Source organism: Mya arenaria, chromosome 6 (genome assembly GCF_026914265.1).
Source record: "Mya arenaria isolate MELC-2E11 chromosome 6, ASM2691426v1".
In the NCBI taxonomy this organism is placed as follows: Eukaryota; Metazoa; Mollusca; class Bivalvia; order Myida; family Myidae; genus Mya; species Mya arenaria.
In genome coordinates this window covers 71,091,825-71,110,879 of record NC_069127.1, presented here as the reverse complement: position 1 = coordinate 71,110,879, position 19,055 = coordinate 71,091,825, and the positions used below count along the sequence as shown (strand labels likewise).

General features: G+C 33.8%; 1 protein-coding gene across 2 annotated transcripts; it reads left to right on the top strand.

Moving 5' to 3' along the window:
• The first annotated feature begins 4,526 nt into the window (after positions 1–4,526).
• LOC128239483 (baculoviral IAP repeat-containing protein 3-like) lies at positions 4,527–16,825 on the top strand. 2 transcript variants are annotated; one of them, XM_052956145.1, is made up of 12 exons: positions 4,527–5,802; positions 7,138–7,263; positions 7,504–7,569; positions 7,932–8,974; positions 9,332–9,446; positions 12,445–12,599; positions 12,877–12,940; positions 13,219–13,356; positions 13,856–14,046; positions 14,141–14,312; positions 14,636–14,722; positions 15,046–16,825. In XM_052956145.1, exons 3-12 carry the CDS (start codon positions 7,530–7,532, stop codon positions 15,237–15,239), a joined length of 2,199 nt encoding a protein of 732 aa, XP_052812105.1. In that variant the 5' UTR covers positions 4,527–5,802; positions 7,138–7,263; positions 7,504–7,529; the 3' UTR covers positions 15,240–16,825. The 2 variants fall into 2 exon arrangements, with proteins under 2 accessions (XP_052812105.1, XP_052812104.1); XM_052956144.1 differs by lacking the exon at positions 7,138–7,263.
• The last annotated feature ends 2,230 nt before the right edge of the window (positions 16,826–19,055 follow it).

Sequence of the window (19,055 nt, the reverse complement as noted above, 5' to 3'; positions counted from 1 at the left end):
AAGTGATCCCTGAAATAAGCGTGTTCAGACTGGGGGAAACCCCAAACTAAAGATATGATCTCAAATGTCCGAGGTAAGAGTGTGGTGTCGGAAGTCGGATCTTGCACACTGAGCTTTTTAAAAAATCTTAAGAGAATGGATATGGATCTAGATGCAGTTCCATAAACACTATGGCTAATATACCTATGGCTTGTCGGAACATATGAGGTAATTGTTGTGGCTGTATTTCACGAATTCAAGTAATATATCTGTTTGTGTCTCTATATGGATGGAAGTCATAATTGTTGCACACTATTAGAGCATTGGCAAGGCAAGTTAAAACAAGAGATGTGTAAAGAATTTAAATTTTTCGATACGTTTTTTGCATGTATGTATGAATGAACGGAGTCGACGATAAAAAATACAAATAATGAGAACATTAAATAGACAGTATATCATGTGATGCGTCTCTCTGTGCGGATGGTTGATCAGTAAAAGCTTTTTTCGTTCCAGCATGCGGTCAAGTTTCAGAGCTTGTGTGTCTGATCCGTATATTGAAACCACAGGTTTTTCTGCATTGCACGGTTTTTCTTTCTGTTTATGCTCGAGTTTCCGGCCAATGTCTTTTCAGTGAAACTATTTCAGAATTGCCGAAAATGCATCCTTAATAATCAAAGTTTGGTAGAAACATATATGTGACTGTTAACCAATCTAGTACTTTGCAAGTCTATGAAAATAGGAAGATTACTGTGTTAGAGTAGAACAAAAGTTATGAAATTCGAATCAATCAGATGGAATATCATTTTATCTAATTGCTTGCGTTCTTATCATGTTGTAGATTAGATACTCAGCATGTCATGCATGCCCTAATCATGTTGTATATAGAATACTCAGTATTTCCTGTTTCCCAATCATGTTGTGGATTGGCAACTCTAGCATACCATATCTTAACCATGTTATAGATAAGATACTCATCATGTCATCTTTTCTAATCATGTTGAAGATATATTAAGCACCAGGTTATGCTTCTAATCATGTTTAAAAAGGTACCCAATATTATATGTTTCCTTATCAAGTTGTAGATAAGATTATTAACATGCAATGTTTCAAAATCTTTCTTTAGATAAGCTAATCAGCGTATCTTGTTTCCGTATCATGTTGTAGATAAGAAACCTAGCATACCATGTTTCCCAGTCATGGTGTAGATGAGATACATAGCATACCATGTTTCCCAGTCATATTGTAGATTATAAATATTGAAATGTTTCCGAATCACATGTCAATGTCAATGGAATGTCAACTTTGTCTTACCGGGGAAGATAAGCATCGGTTCTTTGTTAATACAAATCCTACGTTTGATGTAAAAAATTTCAAAGGCATTATATAGCATATATAGTGTTTGTTACCGGGCTTTCTTTCTGAAACAACTTGAAGGAAAAGCTGTAGAGGTGATACCGTTATGAAAGGAAATATTAATTTGGCTGTCATTCTATATATAAGTCCTTATATATATCCCTTAACAATTTCAACTCGCTTTTATCAAATGACCGTGATGACGGTCACGTTTATATCATTAATGATATGTCACATCATCTGGTATTACCTAAATGACACCAAATAATAAAAACTTAGATACGATTACATATCCCCACGCTTATGAAGATAACTTTTCCAGTTTTCCTTATGTGGTAAATATAGAAATTAATCGGTGGAAATCCCATATTTCTCGTACATGACTACTCGAATATTATAATTTTCTAATTGGCACCTGAAATGAATAGTTAAAACACATGCAAATTATGAAATATATGGCGACAATTCGGAAATAAAAAAAATCTACCTTAATAGTGTATCAAGCCTTACAGACACTGATAAAAAATTAGTTCTTATTTTAGGACATAAGTCCTTACAAACACAAAATTATTTTAAGTACATTCTATGACGTAATAGCTAAAGCGTTTATTATAGTTACAGGCTTTTAAGTTCATAAATAGTACACATACCTATTGTGTTCATCCATAAAGATGGACTTTGATATGACATTAAGTGATTTATACGAACTGAGCCATTGATATGTATAGTAACACTCAACGTGTCTTGTAATAATCGAGTTTAACAATACAGCCTCAATGACATTGATTTAAATTGATAACCTATTAAACAAAGGATCGGTATTGTAATACTCACAGGTAAACATTGTTCGGTTTAAAGTTTATGATCATAATATTGTATTGTTATATCATTTGTAGTGTTAAATTACAACTTGTTTACCTTCCTTTTCAATGTGCTTACGTAAACTTCATTCTCAACTCGAAGCGAAAATAGTAAAATACAACTTTCCACATACATTACTAGTGAAGTACGTTTAAGTCATGCACAATTGATTTCATGTTTAGAGTCAAAGGGTGGGAACGTACAAGTACAAAACTCAAAACCTAAATAACCAGATTCAAGGAGCTAGTGATGATGAAGTGAAAGAAAAAAAACAGTTTATACGTACATTCAATAATACAGCGAAAAACTACAAGGGCAAGGTTAAAAGGAATACACCCTGCTTAGCCGCACATGGCTAGGGCCCAAAACACACTTAACAAAGGACAACTCAACTAAACGCAAATGAATTTTATGTTAAACGGGCCAGCCCAGAATACATCATCAAACAATGTTTACAATAAAAATATAATTGTGTCACCATGTTTTCCTGACTGTTTCATCTATATTCAATCGCAGTCATTAAATGTGAGACAAAATGTGCGACTTGTTAAATTGCACACGTATATTAGTTATTCATAAGTTGATAAAATAAAATTTGATATCTCTGACCACCGTACCAATTAAAAATGTGTGTCCTTATACCCTCATATTGAGGGCACTCGAAAAAAGCAAACTTAAGTTTGTTAAACAATACAAACAAATTCGGTCTTAACGTTGGCTGTTGTAATGTCTGACCAGTTCAATATTGAATTTATGATTAGAACAGTTAAAGCTATTAATGCTCGTCTAATCTTACAGGGTAGGTCGATTGTTAAATTCAGGATGTATATTTCAGGAGTTAGCAGTGATTTGAAATATTTGTTGATGTCAAAGCGCGAAGAGGTATCTGCATACATGGGTCAATTTTCTGTCGCGCAATCAGTTACACCATGCTTTAAAGTATATATACATAAATGTATGTCCCCGATATCCTTAGCGACCGATACATATCCAATACCGTACATAAACAGCAAATTTTAAACACTAGTTGCTTGCATCCTCCTGCCCACATTTTCCAACGATTTCAACATTTTATAACAATAAACTGGAAATCTTTGATTTGGCATTCGTACTACAGTACACCAATATTTGATACATTTAGAATAGTATATAATGGAAAACCGGAGACAAACGCTAGATACTGCATTGGGTTGTTACTTGAGATTGTTGGTGGTATCCGCACATTTTGTCGGCAGCGTACATAAGGCAGAACCTATCAGGAATGTTATTGGTTATGCATATACCACTCCTGCAATTATCCTTAAAATATAATTCCAAGTCATTTATTTAATAGAAAAAAATATTATCGGTGAATTCAAATCCGTCAAATATCAGTTACTCTTATGAAACTAGCAAATTGTATTACAAATTGATCAATTTACACAGACAATTCTTAATCATAATAACAAGCAGTTATCAGTAAAAGTTTTGGGTTACTCAAAGGATTTTTTTGGATTTGATTTTGTTTACCTGTGAACAGAATTTTTAAAAACAGCACGTAAATCACGCTTGTCGTGGCTACAGCCAGCCTTTCGACGCTCTCAGCGCTTTCATTTTCCCAAGGTCTAGGGGAGCATAAAATGTTTAACAGAGTAAAAAGGCATGTCTGTAAAGCGTGTAGTTATTGTATTTTTTTATTATTTTTTTCTGCTCAGAGTGATTATTGGTCCGAGCCTAGTTTTACTAAACAGGGTTTATTCTTCAATGGTTAAATTCTGGGTTTGTTCTTTTAATTTTCATTTATTATTCGTGACATCAACAATAGAAACAAAAAATAAAATACATGTGATAAATAGTCGACTCAAAACAATGAGGTAATAAATAACTACAAATGATCATGAGCCACAATGAATTTTCAGAGAATTATTCCTGTAATTAAAAGGCATGTAATTGTTTGCACCATAGCATCAAGTGTCGCTACACACAAGTGTGCTGTATACATACAAATTGGAGCACGGACCAGAGGGGATGTAGGTATTTCTCCTGCTTGATTCTCAGCGCGCTTTATTAATATTTCCTGAGATATATAGGATCTGACATGAGCTGTCATTTGATACAATATTTTATTAAAAAGAGTTTAAGCAATGTGTTAGTAAGCGAACCCAATGCGAGTTTACTCACAAATTTCATTGACGAATCTTGTATAATATGACAACGAGTGTCACATCTTTTTATCACATGTTTGATACGTTGTTACCCGTAGTTTTGATCACGTAAGCATCTTTCAAACTTCAAAGGAATCCGGGGGCGGGCGTGGGGGGGGGGGTCTCATAGTTCGAGCGATCAGGGTTTTAGACATCGACAAAGAATTTGCACAAGAGATCGCAAAGCTCGTTTGGGGATCTCGCTGATTTCACGCGTTTCCTTTTACTGTGTGAAGGTATGAGGAAGGAAATTTTAAGTCATAGAAAATTTAGTAACAGTACTTTTGTTTTTCTATTTGACAACAAAGTTCTGCAGATCGTTGGCAGCGACGCTTTGAAACCGAGCAAACCGTGTTCCGATCGTTCGTGTAATTTACCAAATTTAGCTTAGATATGGCCGTATTAACAGCCCTCTTATAACATAGTATATATTTCGCCATTTCCAGATTCTGTACGTGATTATTCTGTCTTAACCCGACCATCGTTGTTGACAGATGCGCCTACCCCTAATCTAACAGACGCCATTTTGTTGACAAACAAAGCGGAGGGATATCTACGTCGTGTGTGATTAGTCTAGCTAATATAATTGTTTAAAAAAATACCTTACACTGTAAGTTAGCAAAAATCGTAATTGGTACGGAAAACAATAGTAAGCATGTGATTCATTAATCATGATCAGTCACCTGTTTTATTTATTGTTCAAACTTCCCACATGATTCATTGTATGTATCTGAGTCAAATATTTACATGAGAACGATTATTTACTAGTATTTCAAATCAAATGGAGTATATTAAATGGTATGGTTTTCTTTTTTTAAAGAATTCACACATAGACTCTTAAATTTACTGACAGGCACTCTTTAATGTAAACGCAATATGTAAAATATAATTTAATGCACCAGGTTTGTATTATTGTAAAGTAATATTTAGTTTTTTTTTCACTATAGTTTATGTTATATTATCTTTAATACTTATAAACGCTAGGAATGGTTAAAAATGCATTTTTTAACTTTGTAAAACCATTTTGAAAGTATTTTGCAGGTCCGCGCCAATAGTGCTTACCTAGAGCTAAATTAACGAGCGTAAGTCATTTAATCTTACGATGATATCCAAATCCAAATACAATTTATTAACGTTCTTTACCTTTTCAGTTTAAGGTATTGAGCTATATGGTTTCGTTTATAATTATTAAACTCCGGTCCTTAAGGACCTTTTATACTGATTGTTCATAGCTTATCAGTTTATCGTAACCTAAATTAGCGAGGCGCGCTAACGGAAAATCCACTTTTGCTTTGACTTTATCATAAAATGGAAAAGGAAATTAAAACAAACCTGAATATCTAATACTAAAAAACTTATTACGTAATATAAATTTTGTGATCACTATTATTTGTGTTCGTTGGTTCCGTCAAAGTCTTAACAGCATGTAAGTACGGATGCTATATTTGAAACTTTAAAACCTTCAAAAGCCTTTAAAAATCTAATCAATACAGATGACGCGAATTGCACATACATTTGAAATCAAAACAGGAGGTGGGGGGAGTTTGATCATAATGTGAAACGTTATCTTATTCTTTAATTGTTTTATGTTCATGGTGACTGAATCACAATATATTTATATTTACGCAAAATATTTATTTTATGTCTTACTTAGTAAACACCTCTTAAATCTATCATCGTTAAAACTTTGTCACTCTTAGTGCGAACTACTTTTTGATAAATATTTATATAACTAAAACATAATGGGACTTTTGCCGCAATAAAAGTATTAAAATACAGCGATGAAAAACGCGTAATTTAAGCTCAGGTAAAGTTTGTATCTCTATACCTCTCAACTTGATAATCTCTTAAATCTATCAGTTGTAAATAAGGAAATTAACAATCGGATCAGAAATCTTATTCCGTTATTATACGTATACTGCGATTACAATAGCGTGTGTGTGAATTGGCCCAAACAAGGTCTTAACAGCATGTTGTTATCGATTCGACTATCTTGAATGGGTTTTTAAAAATCCCAATCAACACACTTGACGCACATTTCATTCAAGTGATATCTAAAAGGGGATTCTAGAATTTGAAACTTCATCATATTGATTATACGCTATAATTTTTTGTTGAATGCATCGTGATGTCTATGTAAAGAATAACGCAAACTATTTATCAAGCACCAAAATAAGGTTTTCCAAACACAAACAAGTTTATGGTTACAAACGGATTTATCAACTAAGTGGGTAATATTCTTTTTATTTGTTTGTATTAATTTATAACACTTTATTTTAGCTCGATTGTGTTTAAATCTAAAAGCTTTTTTAAACACTATCAAGTCAGCTTCCTGGGTCAAACCAACTAGTACCTTTTGCCTATGCGAGAGACAACACGAGCGTTCCCGACACCTGGGCCGAGCGTTTCCGACACCTAGGCGGGAGTCAGAAACTCCCTCTGAGCAATTCCGGCCATAGTCATGTATATTTCAATATTATCGTGAACTCACATTATTAATGTTATAATTCAAACACTCAGTCTGGTTTAATTCTACTTTCGATTTCATTTTATTAAATGGATTGACATTTTCTCGAATTAAGTGTCTTCAATGTCATATTTCTACATGACGTGAACTAGATGAACACATTCATCGCAGCGCAATTTATTTTGACTGGGAACCATGATATGCTCAGTATCGTATTCTGAGACAAAATTGTTCCTATCCCGTCTTTTTTTGTTCTTTAAGAAAACAAGCTTTTACCATGGCTTTTGTGTTTAGACAAGCAGAGCTGGGTTTTATAACGTTCCAATTCAATTTAATTACATAAAACGCAGTCGGCAACCAGTTAGAATGTGCCATTAATGACTATGAAACACTGTCTTCCTCAATCCAATCGTTCGAAAGGTAACCAAAATGTTGTTCATAAAACAAACGATTACGATTGCTTAGTTAGGGAATATATAAATAAAACGATAAATTAATGAATCATACTAAAGCATCTCAAGAGGTTGATCATACAGATACCGACTGACAGATTCAATATATAATAAACACAATGTTTTGTGAATATAATCAATAAGGTAATATAATTGTAAATTAATGTTAAGCAAGTTGGCATAAATCCAAACTTTTTCTCTTATTCAGTTATTCAACTTTGAAGAAATATAACAATGGACATGAAGACTCAAAGATCGCTGATCAACCAAGAAGGTAAAATTAAAAGAAATAAATCGGAATAATAATAAAATAATAGTAATAATAATAACAATAATAATAATCATTACTATTATTAATTATTACTTTTATTATTATTATTATTATTATTATTATTATTTTTATTATTATTATTATTATTATTATTATTATTATTATTATCATCATTAAAACAAATAATTATTGTTTTTATTTAAAAACGTGACATACAACGGCAAATACGGTGAAGTTTTTTTATTTCAAATATATATACGTATTATTATTATACGTTCAGTTTTTAGGGGTTGCTCCCCTCGACCTGATACGTTTAATACGATCACATAGACTCTCTTTACAAGGAATGCATATTTCTGTTTTAGGTTGCCGTAATGAGTTACTCGATAGAAAACAAGATGCAGTAACAGTTAAGGTTATAGTAGAGGGAAGAGTCATCGAACCCACGAGCACAATGGAACGGACCGTCAAAGGCATTCAGATGAAACTCAAAAATGTTAAACATTTTAAAGGCATTTTCGTTTTCAAGACAGAATTATACGTAATGTTTCATCCATCTGAACAATATATACATCTAATCGAGGATATACCAAAAACTAATCTTCAAATGGCTTTCCCTACACTTCTTGCGTTCCCGTTATTCATAACTAATGAGGACTTCGGTGTTTGTTTTAAAAATGAAACATCGATAAATCTGTTTGAAATACTAGAAGAACATTTAACAGCAAGTATCAAAAGTAAGTCGTTGTATGAAGTTAAATACGAAGAATTGTCTAAACACCGCACACACTTAGGCGACCTTTCGGATATGTTAGATCAGATGTCCCGTTATGGAACGATAGCAAACGACAATCTGGAAACTGTTTCACTGAAAAGACGTTGGTTCGAAGAAAACGTGAGCATAAAGAGAACGAAAAACGTTGCAATACAGCAAATAACAGTCGTTCCAGTTTACGGATCAGAGCACACAAACCCTGCAACTAGGCCGCACGAAGAAGCGGGTGAAACTTTTCCATCTACTGAGCAACACTCTGCCTCTGCAGACTTATCACAGGATCTACAGTCTAATCAATACCGTCCAAATTTGTTTTTTTCATCATCAGATACGTGTATTCATCCTACTATGCCAAGTGGAATAACGAACAATTTACATACAATGCACTCTTCATATTCAAATGAAGCTCCGTCAGACGCAAATGACCATCGCTCAGTTATTGCACAGGCAACACCGGATGACGAACTTACTAGCACTCAACACCTTCATTCACTAAGCAATACCGATGAACGTCAAATAACGGAGCAAATTGGTAGAAACACGTCGTCAAGTTTGAACGAGCAACATCAAATGTTCGATCGACATTTCCCAGGCATGTTACCGGAGACTACACCAAGACCTACACCTCGACCGGTAAGCACATCTACGAGACCATTAGTGTTTTATCTAGACTTCAATCCTTTTGTCAACAAAGCTTTATCATCTGCTCTTTTATTTACAGAATAAATTATGCAAGTGTTTAGTTTGATGTGCATGCAGGTTTGTGAGATAAACATTATCGTTCGGTTATATGTATATATAAAAAGTATTTTGATCCTTTTTTGTGAAAAATATATAAACTTCAACATACCTTTTAAAGACTTATTCAAGATATTATGGCGGCTAGTCCGTGAAGTGTGTATTGCATTACAAGACATTATACAGCAACAACATAGGACCAGGTTCAAGAGTCGTTTTTATAGTTATTTATTTTCAATTCGTATACCACAGAGATCTAGGTATCCAGCCTACGAGGACGGTTCGGTACGTCAAAGGAGCTATGCATCGTGGAGTCGTCAGCTACCAACACCGACTTCGCTTACTATGGCTGGATTCTTTTTTACTGGTATATCAACTATAACCAAATCTTGACACAGACAATATGGGTGAAGGGAAGAAATAATATATAAGTGTGGTATATTAGTACAATGATATAGAGGACATTTGTTGCATTCAGTGTAAGATCGTATTTTATTTCACGAGTGGTCACAAACAAAAAATATTTCACGAGTGGAAATATAATTTTTCTGTGACCACTCGTGAAATAAAATACGATCTTACACTGAATGCAACATATTTTCTTTTTATTTCTTGCATTTATCGTGTTTTTTTAAAAAAAAAATCCCCGCTTAAGTAAATTGTGTTTGACGACAGTCCCTTTCTGTGGCCTCTTTACAAAGGGAATAATATGCGGCATAACCGCTATGTCATGGTTACCTCCTGTTCGCGCGAGAAGTCAGTCCACTAAAAAAAAGTACCACACTTTATTAAAATGGCTGTTGCAATTGAAATTATTGTTTTAGATCAAACCCCACTACCATCAACTAAACCTATAATTTTTAACAATTATTGCGGCAAGAAACAAGTATTAATGGAAAAGCATTTCGGAAATAAAACAAATATCACGTAAAAATACAATTAAATGAAGCTGGAGCATTTGACATTTTTTTGTACATTCAAGAACAATTTCAACAGATTTAAATTAACATACATGGACTACACTGTCGCTCTCAGACTCTTGATCTTACGGTATCGGGGTGAATTCATGCTGTGCAGCCAAAGGATGTTTTGTTGTTGAGACAGCGAATAAGTTTCATATCTTTTAAAGTTGAATGTCACGTTTCCGTCAAATTTTGGGTGAGCGAAAAGCCTAGATGAATTGTCGAGGATGTTTTTGAGAAGGATGGGGCGCAGATTTCGGAAGTTTTCTCGAAAATATATCGGAAATCACCATGGCCTCGTTGGTTTTCAATCTGCTATAATTGTTTAGGTTTTTATGACCGATGATCTAAACTATTTGATAAGGCTGGACTCCTTTATCGTTCAGCTTTTGGACAAGCCTTTTCTGAGCATTATTTTTAAAAAGATAAATTAATTGTTGAACTAATGAAGGTAAACAGTTGAAGGAAATTAGTCAAACTCATTAATGCTTGTGCATACATGAACGCGGTTAGAGTTTGTAGGTAGAAATGATATATTAACTCTATTACTAGCACATGTGGCCAAGTAAATGTTCAACCGATACCTACCAAGCGGGTTAATTGTAACAGTATTTTCATGAAATAGTTCATACATAAAATGATAAGTTTATTTTTTTAAATAGTTATAATCAATCGCAAAAATGTTTGTTTCATTAAACCTATTGCATAATTCGATATTGACAATTCCATACGATTCGACCAATGTGTCTATTACTGTACTACAGACGACAATAAACATGTACTCTATTTGTTACATTCATGTACTTTTTTCAAGCTAAGGGAAGCAAATCTTATAAAAGATGAACAAAGTAGTCCCGAGTTGTCTGCAGAGTGAAATGACTAAATGTTATCATTTCACTCGAGCCAGAGTGAAAAGATCAAGTTATCATTCACCAATATTTTCCATTCTTTCACTGATAAGCATGAAATAAAAGTATTCAATCGTTGTAGCAATATGTTCAAATCAACACCAAAACGTATATGATGGCCATCCTATATAAAGCAATAGCAATTTAAAAGGTTTAGGGACAAATGACCGTCTTCTAAATACCTAAAAATATGTTTACTTTCAAAAGGTAACAATGTGTTGGGTATACACATTTATAAAGCCATCATTCAAAATAAAACTTACCAGATTATTTTGTGATATTTATATATCGACAGACATGTGTAGGATATTAAGGTTGCTGGTCAAAAAGGTATATTTCATTGAAACTTCCCATATTCAATCTAAATCAAGAGAAATACACAAACAAACGTAGAAAAATGGCTTTCCCTTAAAAATATCAAGTTATAATATATTAATAATTAACTCGTTTGTTCCAATGCGGTGTATTTATTATTTGTTTTTTTTTTCATCTAGCGGGTTAGCGATATGCGCATAGCAATCGTATAAAATGAGTTGTCATCCATCGGATATCGTTGATGATTTCTTGTCACGATTGAGTAGCAATGTATAACATCTTCCTGTACATAATTAATTGTTCTTAAAGATTTAATAGCGACGGTACTACGAATTAATACATTTATGCTTGACACTCCCATTACACGAGACACTAGCGTTTGTATTTGGCGTTTACCCAGTGCCATTAAACCGGCTTTATGTTTAAACATTTTGCTACTGAGCTTCTTTCTGTAGTTTTTCACATAAGTATTGTTAACCACGATGTCTTTAAGAACGCAAAGCGAATGTTTATATTGTCGTTTCTGATAATGTCAGGAACAACTCAAGAGCAAACGAGTCAGGAACCTTGTGAGCCGTAAAAGTATTTGCTTAGCGTAAGCTCATCGACATCGTGTCAAAGTAACCTTAATTTTACCAGCATGTCCAGTTGGCTGTCACCATTTCTTTTATCGCCTGCAATCGATTATTACAGTGGCGTATTCCTTACGCTAACATAGCAGAGTTGTACTAAGGACATAACATATTAAAAGACATTGTTTTCTATCCGTCGTTATTTTTGTCATAGACGTATCGTGTACCCGTCTTATCGGGACCATGACCTCCAAATAACACAAACTTAATCCTTCTAGGATTTTTCTTCAGATGTCGAGATAACGTGCAAATAGTGACAGCTAGAATATACATGTATTCTTGCATGTGTTAGATTGAACCAAACCTGCGAGTTAAAATGGTTGAAAATTCATGGACATATCTTAGACTGTGTAACATACAAAACATGATGTAACAACGTTCTTTGTTCAAAACCAGCGACAGGCGATGCAGCATAATATATTTATCTGATTATGGTTGTAAAAATCAATTGATTTCATTGTTTTTTTATATTAACATCAACGTGTGTTTGTAACCAAGACTATTTAACAATGATCATTATGTAATATCTGAATGCATTTGAATAACAGGGAAAGATGACTTAGTGAGATGTTTCGAATGCGGAATCGGGCTGAAGGATTTCAGTGACGGAGACGACCCCTTGAGGGAGCACACTCGGAACGCACCTACTTGCAGATTCATTGTTCGGTACTTTGGAAACCAGTCAAACATTGATTCTTACATTGTAAGTTCTGGCGTATTTTTTATTGGATATAACTTTTGTAGATTGATACAGGGCTGAACTCAGAGCTATTACTAATGCATTTTTTAAATAACGATAAAGAGTGCTTATATTCATTGTTCTAATGATGTCGTCGTTTTGGTAACGTATGAGTTTTCGTGTCGTTAACAATAATACGTTAATGTTTAAAAAGTATGTTCTTTTGTCGCTTGGGTCTATATAAATTTAAAACACATCGGAAGCGTAATCTTAAAGACTCATATACATATATCAACGTTAGAGCCGCATGGAAGACCCGGATGCAATACGAAGAAGGGGCTTAACTCGATTTCTGGATCAGAAAGGTAAAGTTTAATGATATGCATGATATTTTATGGCAAAAAGTTTTAAAAGGGAGCGAAAAGCCTTTGGCGGAGCAAACATGTTTAGATTAACTTTTGAATGTTTCGAAGACTAATTTGATTATCGCCTTTATAAAATACAAATAAGTTTGTATTTTTTAAACAACTTCGGAATTCAATTGAATTGTTTTAAGGATATCTTTTTCGCAACGCAACACCTGATACTAGAGTTTCAATTTAATACATTAATAACTTTCGAAATGTTCATCACCCTCTTGAAGGTACTTCTGTTACACGTTACGATGTTAGGAACGAAAGCTTCCGGTCAATGGCTTCGAGGCTTTCATCATACAAAGCATGGCCAGCGTCTGCTGTTCAACGGCCATACCAATTAGCAGAAGCTGGACTGTTTTACACAGGTAGATGGTTGTTTTCGTCTAACGATCATTATGTTAATTGTAGACATTTTTTCTTGTTTTCAGATACTTATAAATACAAAAAAAAGGTTTGCGTTGTATTATGCACAATGTTTGATTACAGCAGACAATACAACGGTTTTAACAGTAAAACATTCCTTCCCGAACAATTGGAGACGTTTGTGTTGTTATTTATTAAATTATGATTTAAATTATTACTACAGTGTTATTTGTGAATGCAGTACTATTATCATTTTAAATCACTTAGAAGGTAGATTAAAACATTATTTTTGTAGAAGCTCTTGAGCATATTATATGAAATTTTGATAAATCTTGTTCCGTTTTAAAAGTCATCGCACATTAATAACTGTTAAGACTTAACGTCAGCAGAGATGAATACGGTCGTATTGAACTAGGTGGAGTTCGGACAAGCATTGTTGATACATGATTTTATTGGATATTTACGTTGCGTATATATGAGTTTTTGTTGTATATTTTTTAGGCCGTGAAGACCATGTGCGGTGTTTTGCTTGTGATGGTGGGCTCCGGAGATGGGATCCTGAAGATGACCCATGGATCGAGCACTGCAAATGGTTCCCGGCGTGTCCTTATGCGAGGGGGCAAAAGGGGGACGAATACATTGCCCTTGTCCAAGCGTCTATGGAAACCGACTTAGCATACAGTGAACCTAATGTATGTACAGTTTCTGCGAAATAATTAATTGGTTATACTTTATTATTATTTATTGAATAAGTTTAACATATATTTTGTTTTTCCACATTTACAGGAATACCGTGAACAGACGAGTACTTCAAATCCCAATACTCAGCTGGAAGCTGGAATGGAGAATATGACTATCAATAGCCCTGCTAACGAAGAGCTTAGAGGTACCTGCACAAGGGAAATGGGATTTTCAGACGAAGACTTTGACAATGCCATCTCTGATTTAGTCGAAAAAGGTGTGCATATAAATAATTAATTATATTGTCTTTCAAAGATATATTACGTAATATAAAACAAAAACCGATAGTTCATTCATCCAGTTAACAACAATGAACTGTGAATGACTTATAATTGGACTCCAGTATTTTAGTTATCAACTAACATAACATACAATGTACCGAACAAATTTTTTAGAACGTTAACACTTATCAAGTTATAGTCATGTTTTGTTGTAATATGTCTTATAAAGTAACATATTTGAACACTGGTTAGCTTTACTAGACTTTTGAAATGGGATAGCTTATATAACAAAGAACACGAACTACTTTTGTTCCAATAGAAAACATACGTCCAACCATAGAAGACGTGATTGAGGTCTTAAGTCAGCGACAGACAAACCCATCGGCAAACCAAAGAAGTCATCGAGGTAAATGATTTGATCTCATTATTTAATGTAAACGTTGTAGAACAAAAACGCTATACATAGACGATAATATTTGTCATTTTACTGAATTATACCTCTCTTTTTTTCTTGGCTTTGTTAAGCATGCAGTAGTTGTCTTTCACAAAAAGCATGAAAATAAGCAGACAATTTTTCGAAATCAACTTTGTTCTTTTATTGACCTTTTCATTGAATGGACTGGGGTTGGTCCTCTTTTTACTCTTTTTATATTTCGTAAATAAGGTTGTAATGTATTTCATTCGATGGCATTTTAAAAAACAACAACACATGTTTCATTATTGATTCAGAAAACTTACTTGAAGAAAACCAGCGTCTCCGCAGCATGCTACTGTGTTTTATCTGCCAAAGAAATCAAGTGAACGCCTTATATCTCCCGTGCACACATCATCGATTGTGTATGGATTGTGTCAGGGAATATTCGAAAACATGCCCTGTGTGTCAAAGACCCGTCGACGAAATCATTAAAACATTTTTGAGTTAAACACGAAAACAACCCACCAAGTACACTTTCATGTACACCCAGATTATGTACATGAAAGTGTATTTCATGTAGACTGTCCAGAAGAAAAAAGACGCTGAAGAAGAATTGTTCTTTCTCCGTCTTTGTTAAATCAATACTATTGGTCATCTTTATAGGTTAAAAACCTCACATAAGCATTTACTTTTTAACCTATATAGATTCAATTATCTGTTTTACTAGAACTGAAAGCGGGCTCAGCGATACTAACAATGTGTTGTCCACTATGGACCACTGACATATATGTAAATATTGTAAAATATGTATTTAGCATACTTGTTGTTTTTTATTACAAATTCATTGTTACTACAAAGTGTTATTTAAGATTTCGAGAATTGTAATTAGAATATGCGTTGATATATGATTTAAATGAATTGTTTTTCCTTCGCATCTAGGTTAAATAGTGTCTATTTTATTTACAAATCGAGGGGTTATTTAATGTCTCTTGGAACCTTTTGCATTTACCTCTCAAACGCATTGAAACGAAGTGGACTTGTACAATATCATGCGCGTTTATTAATCGAAAAGTGTTTACTCAGAAGTAGACGTTATGTGCATGTCTTTATTGTTCTAAGCGTTTTATTGTTAATTGTAAATGTTTGAGTAATAAGCGTTTTCGTCTTTACTTTGATACCGGTGTGGCCTCTGTCCGTAGTTGCGTAACTGCTTGGTAATGGCCCGAGGGAATGGTGCCGTTCTTAACCCATTAATTGCATATGTATTGGTCGGAAAAATATGACTATTGATGATTACAAACTGTTCATCAAGGTTGATTACTGTAAAGAAGATATATACTGGACGCAGGGATTTGTAGCTTTGATAACAGAGTGATTCCCCATGTCTCTACATTAACTTGTTAAAGATACCTTTTTTAGCGAAATATTATATCTTCGTAAAATTAACGTAATTTTGTAGTTGTCTTATTGAGCTATTGATAAACGAATGCATTATAAAAACGATGACATTTAGTGCTTATAAAAACATCACCATGTCATTAATAAGAAAGTAAAAACACCAACATCAATTTCTTTTCCGTCATGTTTCAAACACAATTACTGACCATGAGTCAGATTTTAACGTTAAACGACTCTGTTCGGCCAGTTTCTTCAAACCAAATACTTACCAACAAATCAATGGCTCAGACGAATGTCTCTTAGTTGTTTCTCAAACGGTAAATGCGCAGTTCTACCGGTAACAGCCGAATTTACCATGCGCCATCGTCAGCGTCTATACAAACAGGAGAAGGTCAGCGTGTTTGTTCAGATGTGATTTTGTTAAAGACACTGTGCGGGCAGAGTTATTCATGTGATTACTAAAATTTATCGTTTGTTTAGTAGTTACAAAACGTAGCTGATGTGCTCTTTGTCCACAATGGCACACACATCGGGCTTAATCATCGGGCCAGTACCAACCACGTGTGCACATCGGCACAGTCTATTAACACCTTATTATGAATAACCAAGCAATACTATTTTACATATTTGATGCATTTGGGGTGATTCGAGTTATGTATTCCAACGTCTTGTTCATCCAATAAAAGTGTAATAGTCCACTTGTTTTTTGTAATTCAGCATTTATTTTAGGTGGTGTCCACAAACCGAGCTTTTATTCGGTTATTAAACTAATAAATAAGATCGTTAACTAATACTGTTTAACATTATGACTAGTGGCAGATCAACATGTACATGTATAACAGTCTGAATAGTTGTCCACAGGATATCATTCGGCTACTCTTTAGTTTAAAAAATTGGCATTTGTTAGTAATTATTGGATACATATTTGAATCAATAAACGAATTGGACAACTTTGAAAAAGGAACAAGTTTTATCCGATCGATTTTCAAAAGCGATCATTATAGAAACGAATGTTTTTGAACAGCAAGGTCAACACCTGATACGAGAACATGCCAATTTATCATCAGCCAAATACAAAAATAGATCTTTTCATAATGCCTATAAGATAAGCATAAAATTTAACAAATAAATGCATTTCCAGTTTGTAGAGAAAATCGCAGTTTAGCCAAAAAATTGTTTATATTTGATTCACTATTCAAGTTAAATGTGGACTCGTACAGTTAACCAAACTTCTTACAGCGTTTACTACCTTTTGACTAGCAGTTAACACTGCCACCACGCTATGTGTACATTAATATATATATCATGTTGGGTTGTATAAAAACAAAATGAATTTGGAATATTGTACGTCATGAAATGAAAAATGTGTAAAGGACGGTACGTGACTAGAAAAAAAACTTGCATTTCGGCTTTATATTTATATTACAATTAGGGGCGTAGCTAGCCCTCTATACCTGTTTGGGCCCATCGGGGTGTGCCTAAGGATATCAAACTATTTTATTTTCACTGTTGTTCAAATTGCGAGGTCTTTACTGCATTGTTTAATATAAGAGAAATACGAAATGCAGCCTTCTTGTGCAACACTTTCGAGTGTATTGAAACGCCGTGAACCTAATATGTGGAATGCAACCTGTTTTGAGTTTGCCCTGCTAGTAAAGGTAATAAGGTTGAAGTCATTTCACTGATATGATACGTGCATGGGTTTATTGACGTTTGGGATATGTTTCAATGTTGTACCATGGTGGATCACGTGTCAAAATGGACCAGCAAACATTATTATTGTAAAATGAAACAATAAAATATGTTGATAAAAAACAACCTGAATAAACAAACAATTGTATACACTGATTAAAGAAAAAGGAAACATGAAGATACCAAAAAACATTTGACTTATACTGTTATTACAATTTTTGGGCACTTCAAATGGGTATTTAATAGTTTAGTCATCAAACGTGTAGGCTACGTTTTTTTTTATCTTGGTTTACGAACTTAAGGATCCGATTGATCAAAGCTCAGGAAAAACGTTTCGGATGATGTTTTTCTTATTTTCAATAATCTGATCTTTAATAAATGGGTAAACTTAAAAAGTCAGTGACCATTCATAACATATTACACCATCAATGATATAATGTAGGAGCTGTACGTAACCAAACAATAATATAGGCTCACACGATAACCCGTCAGCAAGTCAAATCGCAGGAATTTCAGTTAGGATACTTCCGTTTTGAGTTTACCCTCAAGAAAAACCTGTGGAGGGGTTGGTGGAATTACCGAGAAACCGAAAAACTGGAAAACACCTTAATGTTCATATACAACAGAGTATGCGAAGGGGTTTAGTGCGGCTGGGATCATACTATATTGTGTTGGAGGGGTGTATAACATGAACCAACATATAAACATTCTTACACAGTGGTAGTTGATGGTATTGTTAGAACAGTGGCCGGGCAGAGGTTTGGGTGGTTATCTGTGGGTAGGTTTAAAATTACATGATAAATACAGTACCTCCTCTTAGTAACACCTTTATAAAAGAAAAGTTATTTCTAGTAATTGATTTAATTTCGATTATTAAATTCAGTTGAAAGAATTAGGAGATAAATATTATCTTTCGACCTTATTAGGAGGTTCTATATAGTAGTCTAAATTTTAATAGCACATACAGAGTTCTAATTAGGAGATAAAATTACCTTATTAGAATATCATAATTATTATAGACTGTGGCATTCGGACGCTTACATTAAAACTCGCAATAAGGACTAAGTTTATCCCAATCTTAAAATATGGATAACGAATCTTTCTATCTGAGCACATTTATGAACTTATTTATGAACACATTTATAAACATATTTATCTGAAATAGCAGCTATGATCATAGCTTCATGTGAGTTTGTTTCACTGAAGGAAATTGTTTAACACTTTTTCCACATGT

What these genes read in the sequence shown, in the direction of transcription:
- LOC128239483 (XM_052956144.1), top strand. Translation starts at nt 7,530, where the DNA reads ATGGACATGAAGACTCAAAGATCGCTGATCAACCAAGAAG. An exon ending in GGCTGGATTCTTTTTTACTG is followed by an intron (nt 9,447 to 12,444) that starts GTATATCAACTA and finishes TTTGAATAACAG; the next exon opens with GGAAAGATGACTTAGTGAGA. An exon ending in AAACCAAAGAAGTCATCGAG is followed by an intron (nt 14,723 to 15,045) that starts GTAAATGATTTG and finishes TTATTGATTCAG; the next exon opens with AAAACTTACTTGAAGAAAAC.